Here is a 19,072-nt window from a genome sequence, read left to right on the forward strand (position 1 = left end):
TTTTGACCCATAATTGAATATATGACTGCCAAGTTTCAAGAATCTAACATTATTATTTTCTCGAATATATAAAATTAGCTTTTGGAGTAGTACGGCAGCTATCCGAGTCACTGAAGCCATTCTAATAAAATTTTTAGAGCACATGTAGACTATAGTTGGGCACATGTATACAAAATTTCATATTTATGCCTTCAGTAGTTTTTGAAATATTTAAAATCAAATCTACTAAACAGAACTTCAATGTTGGTTCAGTATATTGTCCAACCAGATGTAATATAATGAAAGATATTTTCAAGAATATTCTATGTGCGGGTGGAAAGAAGTTCTTACTAAGACATGATTATAGTGCCAAACATACAGATTGGAGTTCTAAAATGACTTCAACCTGGGGTAGAAAACTACACAAGAATGTAAATGTTCTTATTGACCTCCAGATCCTAACGATCCTTCCGGATGCTATTGACTTTTTTATATTCAAAAGAATTTCAGTGAATTTTTTTAGTTAGTAACGGATTTGATAGGCTTTAAACTTGATATTGTTGTAAATATAAACCTAAATGCTACAGACTAAAGATCAAATAGATTCCAAAGTGGAGGGCTAATTGTTGTATTTGTTACTGATGTTGTAACTGATGTATCCAGCTTTCTGATCTTTGTTAGTGATTTACTGCTCAGTTACACCGTACAGTAGACATTCAAAGTTAATTTTTACTTTGCCTGTAGAGTTATTTTCAACCGTCGTTGTTGGTAAGATGATTAGTTCTCATTGAATTTCTCTGTTGACAATAATATAAAATTCTTGATTCGAATAGTATAATGTAAAATTCGATTATAAAACTGCCGATGCGGTAGTGTTGTCACCTCTTTCCAATTCGCTGTTAAAGTTGTTCGGAAAAACCGATGAGTGCAACTGATTCTTTTTTGATGATATAATCACAATTATGGATTGGTTATATTCGACACAAAAATTTGAAAAAAAATCTAAATGGGCTAATTAACGAAATATTTTCTAACCAACTCAACATAATAAGGGGAAAAGTAAAGAAATTACGCAATTCATCTCGCATACACGAGCTCTTCCATATTACAAAGCAATCTCGTACGCAACACTCTGAGTTGTAGTCAAAAAAATAACATCACTCTACATCTTGTCACTATCCGAAACCAGCGATCTTGAATATAATTACCTCAAGATTCCAAGAAGGAGTGCAACTGATCCAAAACTTCTATATCAAAATAACGGTTCTTAAAAGTGTTACCGGTTTATTAGAATGAGAGTGCGTTAATAAATTGATAGTAAACGATAAATATAGCTTTTAAAATCAATAAAAATCAAAAATAATGCCAATTTTTTGGTTTTCTATATTTTATTAGAGCCCTTAAAATCTTGACATAGACATGGTTTTTGTGCTTCTGTACCTTAAAAGATTTCTCAACACTTAGTGACTAAAATTAAGGTTTGAGAAAGTGGCCAAAATTCTGTAGAAAAAAATTTCGAAGTTTCAAAAAATTTCGAACGAAAGTACCTGCTTAAAAGAAATTGAAAAAATAAAAAAAGGGAAAAATTTGATTTTTTCTAAAGTTCGAACGATTGGTATTCCGAAAGTAAACAAAATACATAATCAAGTAAGATGTTTGTTTTAAGTACCTCACAAGACCTTTCAGAAACTGTTTGTTTGAAGCCCCTATCTTTTTCGGAACGGAAGTTATAGTCAAAAAAGCTTAGAAAACTAGAAATTTCGTCAAAATTCGTTAAAATCCCTGTATCTCGAAAATCCTTGAGATTTCGCACCTACTCCGGAACAAAGGTTTTACCCATTTTCGGCCCTCTAACGAATGGTATATGTTGTTGTATACCTGTAGTGTTTGCAAAAATATTTCATTAATGCGGAGTTGCTGGTCATTATTCTGAATTAGACTGTTGTAATAACTCGTCCCAATAGCTCCTGATTCATTATGATGATAGCTGATTTGAATTCGTAAACTTGTAGAACTTTGGTTGGTGCCTTGTTGTTCTTTTAACTTTTTCAGCACTTTCTGTTATTGTTATTTTAGCACTTTCGGTTGGTGCCTTGCTGTTCTTGTAACTTTTTTAGCACTTTCTGTTATTCCCCTTTTGGATTGAAGTCTACTTGTGCTTTTTACTTGTTTATTGGCTACGAAAATAGTCTTCGCGAAGTCTTCATGATATTTTTTCTGGAAGTTATTTAAGTTTTGGTAGTTGATTTTTGGTGTTCTACCATAGTAAATGTTCGACAGTTTTCTTCCAGTCACTGAGGGCATAGTGCTATTAAACCAATTTACAGCTATGTTGATTGTGGAATGACAAGTTTCGATGTCCGTGTTGCAGGCATCTGGATATTTTCTCTATTGCTGAATGAACTCGTTTCACATGCCGTTTGCTTCGTTTTTTTGCATCGGTGTTAGGTGGATCTATTTCACACTGTTCTCAGATAATCACTAATGACGTGGTTTGAAAAACTTGGCTTCCTGCCCATTATTATCACTCGGTGTGCTGTAAAATTCTTATTAACTTCTGATAATACGGCTGGCTTTTGGGATGACGTTCCTATTTGTTGGTGTTACATATTCCGCGCGTTAGACGTGTATTTCCTAATAAGATTGGCAACTTGCAAAAAGTAAAGAACTTCTTCATCTTTTGTTCTCTATTCTCCTTCCACTTCCTTTTTTCTTCATGATTGATTATTTCGTGGTCGTTCACTTCACTATTTATATCTTGTACAATTCGTTAGGTTGGTGATCAAGCCATTGAAGATAAGGCTTGGTTCAGCTCATTGAATATTTTGATTTCGTCCTCTCCACCCTTATATATAGCCCTATATATTCCTATTATATTCTATAACTGTAAAATATATTCTAACAATAAGTTATATTAATCGTATGATAGTAAAGATTGGTCGTTATAAAGTGCTAACTGGAACTGTCACATGATAAAGCACAGAAGTATCCATTGACATCGTAAATTCTTCAAATAAAAGAAAGATTTTTACGTGGATGACATTATGTCAAGTTCGGACAGCTTAATACAGGCAACAATGATGCTTTTGATTAAGGAAATGGAAAATCTTACCAAATTTAATACCATCAGAGGACAAGGAGGTTGAAAAATTAGCCGCAGATTTACACAAATCGAAATACTTAACACTTCTAATTTTTTGTACCACCTAAAGCTTCTCCTATAGAAAAAAGGAAAACAGCGTTAATTGTAATTCCTGAAGAACATTATATATTAAAAGATATAAATCACAGAAAGTCTTATAGATCGCTTAAAAGAATTACAGCGTGCATATTAAGATTCATGAACATTTTGAATACCAGAACGAGGGTTAACTCTTCTAAATTTCCAGAGAATTTAATACAACTGCTTAAAGACACGTTGTTAAGTTGTTACAGTCAACTCACAGTACTAGCTCCTTTCATTAATCATGCCGAAACAATTCTCATAGGTGGTAAAATAAAAATAACAAATATATGTATAATTTAAAGCATTCCATTCTTCTGCCATAAAATCGTGAAGTGACAAACCCAATAATAGATGAGCTATGTAAGATAACATGTTGGGCTACCAGTCTTATTATCAATCGCTAGACAGAAGTACTGGCCTATTAAAGGAAACAGATCAAAACCAAAATTGTTGAAGCAAGTGATGGGAAATCTACTTACAAATCGCACAGCACTTATACGACCATTTACCAATTCTGGAATTGAATTTCTGTGGCCCTATTTGAACCCATTGTCAATTACAGTGAAAAAACTCTTATATCCGCAAAACTCTTATATCGCCGTATTTACATGTTTTGCAATTAAGGCAATATAACTTTTATTCCTTTGTTATTTTTATTAAAATTACCAAAAAAAGGTTCCTGTTACTTTTTTCTTAATTTTCTTTTTTTGTTTCGATTATTCTTTCTTTTAAATAAAACACTGAAGTTTAATATTCATAATTTTTTTTTATTTTTTAAAAACTTTATAATTTATAAACTTTTAAAAACTTTATAAAGTTTTTGCATGCAAACTGTCTGGGATAATACTTTTTGAATAAAAATGAGAGAAAATGATGACAATCTCATTTTCTCAATGTTGAAAGTTTTTTCAAGTTTTGTAAAGTAAAATTTTAGTGTTTCAAAAACTTTTCAAATCTTACAACTGTCGAAACATATGTTTTTCTTCGTTATGTCTGAAGGTTAACTTTGAAAAAAAAATTTTTCCATTCTACTTCTACTCAAAAAAATTTAAACATGCAACATTGGTTCACAAATGGTTTTTTCTAAGTTTCACACTTAAATAATTCAAAATCAAAGTTTTCGGTTTTTAGTATAACCAAAAACTAACATATTTGTTTATGTTTGATTAACATTTTGAAATTTGACGTTTATTACATATTTATAAAGTTTTTAAATATTTTTCAAGTTTTCTGTTTGGTTTATTTTAAGTGAGATTTTTTTTTCGTTTTGAAATTTCTTCACTGTTTCTCTTTTTAAAATTTTTGATAGTTTTATCCCAGACAGACCTATTCACTATAAGAATCTACTTTATCAATTTGAAACTGAAGAATATTAAGAAAGGAAAAACTAAACCAAGCTTTAATTTTTGCTGTCAATTTACAAAAAAATTTAAACACAAATTTATTAATAATCTTGTTTTTTTTTTTAGGAAATCAATTTTCTGAAAATAGTTATTTTAGGTTTTAAATACTTTCACATAAAATAATTAGTTACCAAACCAAACAAAATTTATTACGGTATTCTGTTTATAAAAAAAATTATAGCTTTGCGTTGACTAAATCTGTAAACAAAATAAATGGTTTTAAATTTGTACAGAATGACGTATTAATTACAGACCGTATTGTACATATATACAATAGGTGGGTCATGTGATGGCAACAAATTTTGCATATCGAGTTTTCGGTGAGAACGCACTTCTCCATGGTAGGGAAGTGTAAATAAACTATTTTTAGAAACCTATCGGTCTGTCGGTCTGTGTGTAAACGCGTGTATCTCAACTTCGGCTAAACCGATTTTGATTAAATTCTATAAATGTAAGCATATTTTCATCATGTTTATTTTTCTTATTTTTTGGAAGAAATCAGGTTTCAGCAACTGCGGGCCAAATATACATTTTTGCGTATATAAAGAAAAATAATTAAACGATTTAATTGAAATTTAATATTTAAATTCTTCGTATTAAAACAATGAACATAAATGTTTTTTGGAAAGTTCAGGACTCGAAAACTGATCTGCGGGCCGATTTTACATTTTTCACCATATCTACGGTGATTTGTGAATTTCTTTAAATTTCAAATATCAAATTTATGATATATAAGTTCTGGTTATTGCCGAAACTAACTGGCGAGCATTTCAGGGAATTCAGGTAGTATAAAGCGAAACTCAACTAAGAGCCAAATTTACATTTTTCTAGGTATGGTATATATAAGCTTACTAATGTCCTAAGAATTGGAAAGAAGTATTTAACAGACATTTTTATAATATTCTGTAACACTTTCACTTGACTAGACAATACATATTGCGGTCGGTTATGTATCGACCACATCAGATTTTTTTTTATACTCTGCACTTCGTGAAGGGCATATTCACTTTGGTATGGAGTTTGTAACCACTTGAAAGAGTCATCTCTGGTATGGACCTACACATATATTCTTGCTCAGTGTAAAATTCTGCCTTGATTTAGACATGTCCGTCCGTTGGTCCGTCCGATCGCACGATAACTCAAAAACAAATAAAGCAATCGGCACCAAACTTTCACAAGTTGTTTCTTCTGCGCAAATGACGGCTGCTTTTGTAATTGAGCCAATATGGAAAACGGGTTCGGGTAGCTGCCATACAACTTAAAGAGTTTTTTTTAATATTTCCAAAACTAATTAAGATAACGTTATCAAATTTTGCAAATATGTGTCCAATTACACTCTACATGTTCTGAAAGTTTTCATGAAATGGCTGCACAGGTTCGAGTAGCTGCCATACCACTCCAAAAGCTAATTTTAAATGTTTAAAAAAATAATAAAACCAGATTCATCAAATTTGGGAGTCGTGTGTCCAATTACAGGTCACATATATCCCTGAAGCTTTGGTGATATGACTTGACAGGTTCGGGTAGCTGCCATACAACTCCAAAAGCTTATTTTAAATGTTTTGAAAAATAATAAAGTTAGACTCATGAAACTTGGCAGTCGTTTGTCAAATTATAGGTCACATATATCCAAAAAATAATTTTAAATATTCGGAAAAATAATAAAGCTAGATTCACGAAACTCGGCAGTCATATGTCTAATTGGTCACGTGTATTCCTGAAGTTTTATTGGAATGACCTGAGAGATTTGAAAAAATAATAGAGTTAGATTCATGAAACTTGGGCAGTTGTGTGTCCAATTATAGGTCAGATAAATCCATGCAGTTTCTATAGAGTGGTTTGTCAGGTTCGAATACTTGGTATATAACAATGAGAGCTACTTCTAGATATTTCAAAGACAAATTTTAAACTCAGATTTCTAACGTGCATAATTCAGACGGTTTATACCGACTTAAACGTTTTTACTTGTTTATTGTTTTCTCTTACTTAATTTACTAAATGTTTATGAGAATGTTTCAAAATTTTAAGTTCACCTATTCTGCAGACGAATTGAATGATAATTACTATACATATTGTAGTACTTATATATAAATATAAGTGCATATAATTAACGCGCAACCATTTTGGCTATTAAAGTTCTTAGATTAAAACAACAATAAAAAAGTAACAAAAATATTTCACTCTATTCTTTAAGCGTATTAACTTCTCTACTTTAATTTAGTTAGCAGAAAACCATTATGTATATTATAAGTACATTATAACAATCAATAATAATATTAAGGATTATAAATTATACCATATCCATATATAATGATTCATGTTGCGTAGCAAAGTAGGCTAAGACTAATGCCGTATATATCTATCAGGCCTCCAAGCTGAAAATATTTTCCGAAATCTTCAATCAGAAAAAAATACAAATCAATTCTTAATGTTTTATGTTTTCGAAGTATGCCAAATGAAATATTTTTTTATTTTTTTTGTGAAATTTTTGAGAATTCTTTATGAATCTCATCTTATTTTGTATAGTTTAAAAAGCCTTCTAGATTGTAATTATTTTTTTTTCTTCAATTTATTTTTAAATTCTATTTTTTATTCAAAAATATTACTCTGTAATTCAATACCCTTCTATTTGGAAGACAAGAAAGGTTGTTTTTTTTTTAAATGCATAATTTTTTTAAATGGCTAAAAGTTGTTTTTTTTTTAAATGCATTTTTCAGATTAAATTTACCAATGCATTTTTTTGAGATTTAAATTTTAAATGTAAAAAAAATGTGGAATCATTAGAGCCAAAAATATTGATCAATTTCCTTAACACAAATAAATACGGACGCACCTTCCATTTAAACTCCATGTAAATTTGGAATTTATTTTTGATTTGCTCTCTGAGCTTGATGGCCTGTAGATATGTATATATGGCATTACTAAGACTTATTCAACTTAAGAGAATATGAAAATAAAGCAAAAATTAATATGTCGTCCCGAAAATCGGTACACATTTTATACGATACGAATACGATATGTAATACATATATACAGATTTGGGAATATGTATACATATATTTTTTTCGTTTTCTTTTTTGCTTTTTCTGGATGTTGTTTTTTTTTCATTTTTTTGTGTATTATTTCTTCTGCAAGCGTTGTAAATATTACTTAGTCTAATATTAATAAGATAATTTTTATGTACATGTTATTATGTAAGAAAATAAACAAAAATTTATTTAATTTTTGAATACTTTTGCAATTAGATTTTAAAAAGTAAAAGTTTAGTTTAAGTATCGAGTTAAGTAATAAATTAATAAAAAGAAATTAAATAGTTTTTACTCGTTTTTTTTATTTTTTTTCTTATAAATAAAAAGTACATATAAAATAACGTACAAAACTAGCACAGTCGGTACGACTGTACCGATCGCCAACTAACTCCAAAAGCGAAAAAGTTTTAAAAATAATTTAAAGCAAATAAAAAGAGGGCAAAAACTAATTTAATTTTAACTTTTATGAAAAAATGCAATAGTTTTAATAAGTTGCAAAATAAAAATTTTTTGCAAGACATAAAAAACTATTTCTTAACTATTGTGAAAAAGTGCAATATGTTAGATCTTTATAAAATAAGCCAAATTTTTAAAAAATTAGTGGTGATCAATAAAACCTTAGAAAAAAAACCGATTATATTTGAGCTTCTATAAAACCATATAAAAAACAAATTTCTGAAAGGGATAAAAGACTTAAACAAGAAAGATATTGAAAATTTAAAAGATATAAAATTAAAAATGGCAGCAAATTTTGAGCATGTAACAATTCGTGATTTATTGACTTAAGCTAGATCAGTTGCATCATTTAAAGGTAATGGAACCATTGATTTTTATCATTTATCAACGAAGTAAATATTCCTACAATAATTGGATTGACAGCTGACCCAGAAATGCTATCTGATTATTGAATATCTAACTATCAAAACTACAACGACCAGCGGCAGTCATTATAAGACGTTTAGAAGATGCCACTTGGGATGTTATTAAGCAGCGGCTTAAATAGTCATCCGGGATTCAAGAATCCTTAATCCTATCTTAAGTTAATGGAACAATTGGATGCAGTAAAATTCCTCAACGCTAGTGAATTTTATAATGATTTATAAAAAATTCTTGAAAAACTTAATCTTAAATATAAGTTAGATCCAAGTAGTCCCATAGAATTTAGTTCCAAAAATAACGAAAAAAGCTTATTAGAAAAATTTCTAAATAAATTACATATGTATCTGAGAATTAGAGATGTTAAATCCTTAGACGAAGCCTATCGCGAGCTTTCAGAAATTAGTGTTTTCAATAATACAAATAATAGTAATAATAAAAATTCAAATTCTTTTACAACATAATTTTAACAACAATCTTTTTAACTTTCGAAATTATCATAATAATTTTTTTTCCAATTATAATAACTTTCATAGTAATAGTGGTCGTTATAATAATAACCCAAGTAGACAATTAAATGATCATTACCAGGATAGTAGCAATAATCAAAATGAAAGTTTTAATAACATTTAAAATAGTAACAACCAACGTCCAGAACCAATGAATGTAGATATTAATTATTTTGAAAAAAGTAAATATTAATAACAAGTTCTTCAGAAAATACGAAAGAATTGTTAGAACAAGTAGAAAAATTTGGAAGCATAATATTATGCTACAAAACGAGATAGGACAAAAAATTAATTATACAGGGTAATCTTTTATCTCTCATAGTTTTTCCAGTAAAACGTGTTAAACGTTTTAAATTTAAAGTCTGGTACCTTTTTTTTCAACAGGCTGTAACTCGAGTATATCCACACCCCCCTCCCCCATCACCGAACAAATTTTTTGCTGGAACTTGATCAAAGAATCATCCCTGAATTTATTTGCCACCTCATGCGAAACACCCTGTATATAGTATAGCTACTGCTGAAAGTATGGTTACATCTAGAAAAAGTACAGTTACGCTTGCGACAAAAGACATTAGATAGGGTTTATGAGAAGAGTCCCAAGAAAATCTGACATTGAAGCTTTTAAGCATCGAAATAGCCGTATTTTAAGATTTTCTGTGAACATTTTTGTGTAAAAGAAACTATTAAAAACGCAAACCAAAAATTAAAAAATATTTAAAAATATAATGATATTACATATTTTTGGGATGAAACTACAATAGGCTTAGATAAAATAGTGTCAATTTTTTTTCACACACATCGGATGTTTTGTGACACCTGGATGTTAATGTTTCATTTGTTATTGAAAGCTTATCTTAAGATTTTCTGTAAAAATTTCAGTAACACTTTTAACACGCCTTTACTTTGTTACACAATTTTTTTTTTTAAATATTATTGTATTTTTTACAATATCAGAAAAACAAACCAATATTCGTAAAAAACTTATAAGATCAAAGAAAAATTTTTTACTGAAGCACCCTGCATTTAATTATAGGTTTATAAAGTTATGCAACATTTATTTGCTTTGTAATAAGTATACTAATAAGAAATAAGTATACTAATTTGGGTGTCAACAAGAATGTTAAAGTAATGATTGGCTTGATTACCCAGAAACTTTTAATATATTTAAACATTGATGGTATGGCTGACAATAAGTTAATTTTACCATTTCATTTTAAATTGGCAATTTCATTATGCAGAAAATTAAATGCAATAACCGATCCATTAATTAAAAATAATACTCACTCGTTAGTTCTTGGAACCTTTTCCAAAACAAATAATGATCTGGTACGTGTAGCTAGCATATTGTTCTCACAAAATAAATTTCCGCACAAGGACAACAAAACTAGACGTCTTGGTAAGTATTTCGCAGACTCCCACATACATCTTCGATATGTTCCTGAAATTTGGTTCAAATTTATTAAATTAACCATTAGGTGTAATCAACTCACATACTTAAAACTGTATCATCACTTAAATGATCGGAACGTATAGAATGACTCGTTGACAAGTAAGGAATTACTGATATTGCAAAAATTACGAAAAATTTTTTGGCCATAATAAAAATGTTTCGGTAAAATTAAAAAGTTCCGCTTTGATAATATTTTTGTTATATATTAGATATTCAGCAATACACTAAAGTTACTTTACAATTTATTTGATTTTGTTAATAAAAATATACATTTTTATATAAAATAGAAATTATCGTAAAAATTTTATATATACATTATGTTAGAAATTAACTTAATGTATTATATATTTATATATATACGCATAATTTATTTTGAGAGGGGATATCTAATTCACTATTTGCAAAATACAAGTGAAGAGGCTATGCATACATACATACATTATATATTTGGGATAAATTAGCTAAATAATAATAAACGGAAATATATCATTATAATTCTTTTGAAAATATCAAAATAAATATTCAAATATATTTACTAAAATGATATAAACTATAAAATAACTGGAAAGAATAAAAAAAAAATGTGTGGTTTTAAATTTGTAAATATTTATGTATTATGTGGAAATTTATACAACAAGTAAGTAATATAATGTACATAGCATAATTATGTTTATTGATAATGCATAAATATTGGGAAGTGTAGTATGGTTTGCGAAAGACAAATTTTGGTACAATTGCGGGTGAAAACTTTTATTATTTGTTATACTGAGTTATTGCACTTAAAAAAGTACAATATTTCAATGTTAATTGATGGTTAATTTGTTCAGCAAAATGTTAGATTTTAACGTACAGGAAACTTTTTGTGAAAAGTTAGAAGTATATTCAATTGAAAAGAGGTTTAAGTCTGGTACAATTTCGAAACAACCATTATGTTTTTGTAAAAAGAAAGAATAAGCTATACCTAACCATTAAAGAATTTTGCCCGTTCCCTTCTTATTACTGAATTTACAAAATTACAAATGAAGATGACCATATTATTAATTTAGCACATCAAGTTCAACTTAATGAAGGGTTTCCATTATAAGTTAGAGGCAATGTTCAAACATTTTTAAAAAGCAATTTCCTATAGAGATTAAAAGGCAACTATGTACTATGTTACATCTTGTATTCTTTTAAACGTTTGGCTACTAAAGAAAACCAAGCGCGCTCTTATTTGTTCTTATCAAGAACATTCTCTTATTTTTTGAAAAGGGAAATTCATATGTAGACTGAAAAGAGGGAGTGTCGTATTACATATTGCAAGTAAAATTAAAGAAAAAAATTAAATATGAAACTAAAAGTGAAATCGATTCATTTATATACATATGTATGCAGATTTGACAAATCTTCGATTTGGCGCTTATTCTTCTCATTTTGCAATTTTTGAGATAGTATATGTGTACTATAGGTTGTTCGTTAAGCTCTTTTTAAATCTAAAATGTCTATTTGTTTTCTGCTAATTTGTAACAAAAGCCAAATTTTGGAATATGAAACATTTTTTTTGTATTTTAAAGAAAATGTCTGTTCTACGTATGTATGTTGCCACTCAAGTAATTCATCAGTTTAAGTTTACTGTTATAATTTCAAAAAATGAAGTTTATTGCTATAATTTCGAGAAATCTAAACTTATTGACTTTGTTAATTGTTATTATAAAATTTATTTTTTTTTGTTATTGTCATAATTCATATAATCCCCCGGTGGGGTAAGGAGTAGAAATATTCCCAGCAGGCATGCTTATGGTGCAGAATGAATCTCTTCCTGGTCTGCATCTGATCACTGAGGGACGAATGTAGAAAAAACCTGGCCCGGGCTAATAGTCATATTCCTTATAACTATGAAATGCAAAATATAAAAAATATAATGCGGCACGAATGTTGAAGACGTTCAGAGAAACTGCCAGCCCAAGTAACAATTTTCAAGAGTAATACCCTAAAACATTGACCAAAACTCTCATACCACACTCTAATACCCTCATAGTTTTTTTTTTTTGTTTTTATGCAACTCTCGTAAGGTTCTTATAATAAAGATTTAGCACCTGTAGTGTTGAAAATTCTGCTACTGTAGTGTTAAAAATTCTGCTATAGCAAAACTACTTTCAGCAAGCCATAAAAAATTTTAATTCTCATAAAGTATTTTTTATAAGATGTAAACTCTTATAGAATCTTGTTCTTAAAAGAATTCCTTTATAAGTCTAGTCGTTAGGCACGGCCTTTTTAGTATAGTCATTTTTCCTTATCTAAATTTATATATGAAACCTAATAATGAGAACCCTAAAAACCCTAATGAGACTGAGTTCTTTTTTTTGGAAAGAAGTTCGAAAAATATTTATTGTAAAGAAATTATTAAATTAAAGTTAATGAAATGCAAATTTATAGTTTTATTTGAATATAATAAAACTTTAGTTGGAGCTTATGCACATTAGTACGTTTATTTTTGCTTACCAATTCCTAAATTTTAAAGTTTATGTAAAAGGAAAAGAAAGAAGATATTATAGGGTTAAAAAATATGCATAAAAATTTTTTAAATTTTAATTATTTTTAGTTGGCATTGCTTTTTTTTTCAAAGTACAATATCAACTTTTATCAATAAAATTTTAATGCCAGCTACTTTTTGATTTATAATCATGGCAAAAATATTATTTTAATTTCCCATATTTATAATTTTATAATATGAAATTTTTGAAAACAAATACTTATTAATAACATATCATATACGCAAACATATGTATATTTTGTTTCATTTTGGTTAAAAAAATAATTGTTAAAAGCGGAATAGATATAGTTTTTATGAAGTTCAAAGTAAGACCGATAAATTTGTTCTACAATGTATTGTTTTCTCTTTCTAGTAACACTATTATAAATGGCTTGTAAGAGCTTTCGTAACTCTCATACCAGTTGTGGTATGAGAGGTATATGATTATTATTTATCATGTTGACCCCAAAGTTTATTTTGGCTTCATTGAGCAGCTTCTTAATACACGTTGCGTAATATAACAGGAGGGGGTTTGATCTTTCTTGTAGTGCATTTATCTGCACAGATTTTTCAATTTTGCTCACTCTGTCCTCAGGAGTTATTTCAGGTGACATACCGGCTCTTCGCTTTTTGCCTTTTCTCTTTAGAATCCAATCGGTTTCTCGGCTTTTAACCTTTGTAACTCCACTTTTAACTTAACTGTAACTTTTTCCGTATTTCTTTTATTGAATTTATGTTACATTGCTTGATTCCAATTTTAGCTTATTCTTCTCTGAGATGCTGGATTTCATTTTTTAATTCTTTACAAAGCACTTTAAGCTCACTTATTCTTACATTTAAGTGGCAGTTATTAGTTTTCTGATCTTGTATTTTATTAACTGCACCCATATTAGCATTTTTCTGTTTGTCATTTTGTACATATTTTCTTTGCTTTTACCACATGGCGGTGTCCACATAACCTGAGGTGTTCCTTTAAAAGGGTCAGTAGTAGGTGTTTCATGCAATAAGTGGTCTCCCCAAAATCCGTAAGAGCAGCCTCCGAAAAGTGTGGATTTTCCAGATTTACTGGGCTATAACCTGGGGAATATATTCCTTTTGTTTTGTTCATTGCATTAATTTTATTTTATTTCGGAGTTCACTTCTTTTAACCTTTGGGAATAAATCCCTCATACAAGGCAGCACGACCAATTTCTGCCGTCCCTCAGGGATCAATCGCAGACCAGACAGCCGTCCATTTTGGATCAGACGCTTCTGGGCTTGTACTGGATTTTAGTGGACTCATACCACAAGTATTTCCACTACGGGTATTTCGCACTCCCACCCACCGCGGAATTTCTACTAATATAAAGTATAATTTATTTCTTGGCTTGTGTTTCTAACAATATAAAGTATAAAAGGAAAACGTGCTTTCGTTATACAAAAATTTTTTCAGAAAATTTTAAATTAAGACTGTTCCGGGATAAAAAGGTCCAATGTCAGATTTTTTTGGGACCCTGTGACCTGTGAAGCACCTATATATATATAATGCAAGATAGGATGGTTTTTGAAGAGTTATACGAAATATAAGTAAAATATAGAATTATAAAGGGAAATTCGAGGTACTGCGTAGCCTGGTGAGTAGTCTGATAACCAGAAGGTTATTAGATCGATGCTTGATTGGCGTATTCTTCTTTTTTAGGGTTATTTTAATTTTTTTTTATTGTTTTATTTTTTTAAATATATAACAGATAAATATTATTGTAAAAGTTTAAAAAAAATTTCCAAAAAAAATTTGCTATAATAGTTTGGAAAAATTAGCAAAAATTTTAAGTACATAAGCATAGCTATATTTCTCTTAAAACTTCCTAACAAATTTTTTTTTAACCTTCCTATATAAATTGAATAATATTCAAAACTTTGATTGGCATATAAAAATAAATTTTAAACACATAATTATTAACAAAAGAAAATGTTTAATCAAAAACAAAATAATAATTTTATTTAAATACATGTATGTATATAAAAATGTATTAGAATTTAGCATTTTAGAGTTTTTCGCTCGAACAATTAAAAATGAAATTTCATGTATATACGTTTTTAAATAATTTTGTTGTTTCTGTTTTTCCAAAGGCTTTGTCAAATCTGCAATCATAATCGACGATGAAACGTAAGAAAACTCAACTGTACTATCTTCTTGTTTCTCCCTTTTATTACGATATTTGATATCGATATGTTTTGATCTCCCGTGGTTAAAACTATCTTTACTCAGTTTTATAGTACTTTGATTATCGCAGCAAATTATAGTTTGAGTGTTACAATATTCTTTAAATGACATTTCTCCAAATAGTTTTCCTAAATATACAAATCTTCGCACATACCAATATATTTCACTTCCATTGTTGAAAGAGCCACACACTTTGAGCTTTTCCAGGATTTTTGCAAAAACTAGAAAAAATACTTGCTGCGTACGCTATATCGGGGTGAGTTGTATTGGCCAAGCGTATTAATGCACCCACAAGCTCTCTATATGGTATTTGCTTCATGTATTGAGTTTCCTCTTCTGAAGACGGACATTGGTCACATGTTAACTTTATACTCTTGTCCATTGGCATCTAACAATCCAAATTTTTCTATTAATTTTTCCACATATTTCTTTTTTGATATTTCTATGTTGCCAGCATCCGATTCACGATGTTCTGATGTACTTAAAATTTGGTTAATTTTTTCAAGATCTTTCATTTTAAATTTTTGACTCAAATGTGCTTTTGTATAATTTAATAAATTTAAACAAGTTGAAGCTATAAGAGGTTATCAACATATACAACAATAACTGCTATATCATTTTTCCTTTTCATAAAATATAAACATGGATCTGCTAAAGATTGATGCATTTCTATATCCTTTAAATAGTTATCTAGCTTACCATGCCATCGATCACTAGCTTGCTTAAATCCATGCAGTGGCTTTAAAAATTTACATACTTTCCATGTAAATTTCATCTTGTAAGTCACCCTTTACAAAGGCTGTTACTACGCCCATGTGATGAAGTTTCATTTCTCGGTTGGCACAAATTGCAAGAAATGTTCGAATTGTCTTATAACGAGCAACCAAAGCATTTAATTCATCAAAATCGAAATCATCCTTTTGTTCGCAGCCTCGTACAATCAGTCTGGCCTTATATTTATCAATGGAACCATTCGCTTTTCGTTTTTTACAATATTCCCCCTGTCCTTATTGGGCAATACGTTATCTCATAACGAGCAACCAAAGCATTTAATTCATCAAAATCGAAATCATCCTTTTGTTCGCAGCCTCGTACAACCAGTCTGGCCTTATATTTATCAATGGAACCATTTGCTTTTCGTTTTATACAATATTCCCCCTATCCTTATTGGGCAATACGGTTTTATTTGCAGGCCGATCAATTAAAGATCCACGATTTGTTCTCATTTAGTGACGATAACTCAACCATATTAATTTATCACTTTCTTCACTTTTAACAGCTTCCTCAAAAGAACTAGGATTTGTACAATTTTCTAAAGCAAAATTTACCTGTTAATTTTCAGTTAAGAGAAGTTAAGAGAGACAAGGGTTGGCATGGGTCCTAGTCGGTTTCACATTTTCCTAGCATGTAAATGCTTAGAAATTTCTAACATATTTTCCTAACATGTAACATGTAAATGCTAGGAAATGCCCTCTGAAAACCTCAGCTCTACCAACAAATCCGACTCTCACCTCCCAGAATGTAGGCAACATAGTTATCTACCGGTATTTAGTAAGGCTGACGAGAGCGGTTGAAAGCAAGTACTCGGCGCTTAAACCGGGTTTCGTTGGTTACAAAGCGCGCGATTGTGTTCCTCCTGATTGATCCATTCAGGAGGAACGCAAAAACCCTGCGTTTACCACCTACATCTGATGTCCGAATTTTAGAAAAGAACAAAAATAAAGAAGGTGAACTACCGAACACTCAGGCTTCACAGACCAAGTTCTAAGAGTAGTTCGAAGATTTATGCTATTAAAAGGGTTGGCATTAACTATCCTCAACATATACCAGCAAAAGATAGGCAAAGCAGGGGGCGAGAAAGAGGGGGCAAAGGTGTGATCTTTTTGATAAAGCTACAAAGAGGATTCGGTTGCCAATTATGTTCAAAATTTGACGGCGCGTGAGAAAAGCAATTACTCGCTGCGGAGGGCAATAAAGAAAATGAAGCAACCTATCAAACATCTCGCTTCTATAAAAAACAAAGATGGAACGTGGGCAAAAACTGATCATTTGGCCAATATATTCTGTCCGTATGACAGTAAGAGCGTGTATGAAAATGAAGAATCTGCTTTTGTTGAGGATAGCGTCACTATTCCAATTGTCATGGAAAGAGATGTTATAGAGGAAATCTTAAACCAAAAAAGGCTCCGATCTTTGACCTAATAACAGCCGATATTTTGAAAAAATTACCCAAAAGGGGTATAACGATGCTTACTCGCCTAGTAAATGCATGTATAAGATTTAATTACGTGCCTGAAATTTGGAAAGCTGCAGAGATAATCATGTTGCACAAACCTGGCGAACTTGTAGACAAAGCGAAACCAAGTTAACGCGGAGGCAATAGTTGGTGTGTGGGACCAGTTTTATCCGTTCAAAGTTTAGGTGATTTTTTAGGGAAGGAGTCACGCTCCCCCACTCTCGAAGGAAAAAGGCAGATAGTGCCGTCCTTCTAGTAAAAAACTGCCCTTTTTCATTCCAAAACGTTTCTTGTACAACATAATTTTCTTAGCTGGTCCTTGACTTATGTAAAATTTTCCAAGCTTTTTTAGAAGTGTTCGCTTTCTAATATGATAAATTTGGAATTTTTTAATATGTAAAAATATTAACGACAACTTTTTTTAATCTTTAGAAGTAAAATCTGCTAGCTTAGCGGGATCTTCAGGCTTAACCTAAACTCTATTTGTATACTTCCATGAGCCATTACAAATTAAAAAACTTTTCATATGCAACTGCCAGGTTTTATAATTTTCATAATTTAATTTTTCCGTAATTATACCAGCTAATTTTCCCATTTTAAATTCTTACAAATCCTAATAGTATATCAACTATATATCACCAACTTATGTTTATTTTTACCCAAGTGTTACTGTTCTAGAATTTTTCATATATTTTTCTTTCCAACCAGCTATGGCAGAATTAACAGGTTATGGGCTCATAACATGTTAATTCTGTGTTTATTTCCGACTAAAATTTTTATTTTATTTCATACATAATTGTACATAAAAATAAATGAGAAATGTAACTGTATCTAATTAAACATTAGAGAGAATAAATTAATATACTCGTATGTACTCCAAATTTAAAAATTAAAAACACAAAAGCAATAGAGATTCTTATTATTTACAATATTGAAGTCTTACACTAATAATATAAAGTATTAAAGAAAAACGCGCTTTTTCTATACAAAAACTTTTTCGGAAAATCTTAAAGTAGGGGTATTTCGGGGCTAAAAAATTTTAATGTTAAATTTTCTGGGACCCTAGAGGCAAAACCCTATCTAATGCTTTTTGTCCCTTCTAGAAGTACCCGTGCTTTTAGACACCTAAGAAATAGCTATATATATCTAATGTAAAATAAGATGGATTCTGAAGAGTTATACGAAATATGAATAAAATATAGAATTATGAAAGGAAATTTAAGGTACTGCGTAACCTGGTGGGTAGCGTGGAAGTTTGATAACCAGAAGGTTATTGGATCGATGCTTGTGTGGATATTGTATTTTTCTGTTTTTGGATTATTTTAAATTTTTTTTTTTTATTTTGTTTAAATTTTTGTTTTATTTTTTTTTTAATATATAACAGATAAATATTATAAAAGTTTAATGAAAAATTTCCAAAAAAAATATTGTTATAATAGTTTGGAAAAATTTGCAAGTATTTTAAGTACATAAATATGTACGTATATTTTTTTGCTAACTAACTTTTTTCAAGCTTTCTATATGAATTGAATAATATTCAAAACTGTGGCTTGGCATATAAAAATAAATTTTAAACGCATAATTATTAGATCATGGGAGTAAACATACAAAAACAAATTTTTCAAATAAAGAAAAGGTTTAGGCATAAA

At 29.7% G+C, this 19,072-nt stretch overlaps 1 protein-coding gene across 2 annotated transcripts in view; it reads right to left on the bottom strand.

Annotated features, from left to right (window-relative positions):
* Window positions 1-10,700, bottom strand: part of LOC129616453 (uncharacterized protein CG1552) — a 40,787-nt gene extending 30,087 nt beyond the window's left edge. For both annotated transcript variants that reach the window (XR_008697547.1, XM_055532077.1), the window contains exons 1-2: window positions 10,517-10,700; window positions 10,307-10,460 (exon numbers count right to left, since the gene is read on the bottom strand). Coding sequence is in view for 1 of the 2 variants with exons in the window: in XM_055532077.1 (XP_055388052.1) it covers window positions 10,307-10,460; window positions 10,517-10,619 (257 nt within the window). In the remaining variant the exon portion in view is untranslated. The remainder of the gene's footprint in view (window positions 1-10,306; window positions 10,461-10,516) is intronic.
* Between the last annotated feature and the right edge of the window lie 8,372 nt (window positions 10,701-19,072).

Source organism: Condylostylus longicornis, unplaced genomic scaffold (assembly GCF_029603195.1).
Source record: "Condylostylus longicornis isolate FDR11 unplaced genomic scaffold, ASM2960319v2 ptg000211l, whole genome shotgun sequence".
Taxonomy (NCBI): Eukaryota; Metazoa; Arthropoda; class Insecta; order Diptera; family Dolichopodidae; genus Condylostylus; species Condylostylus longicornis.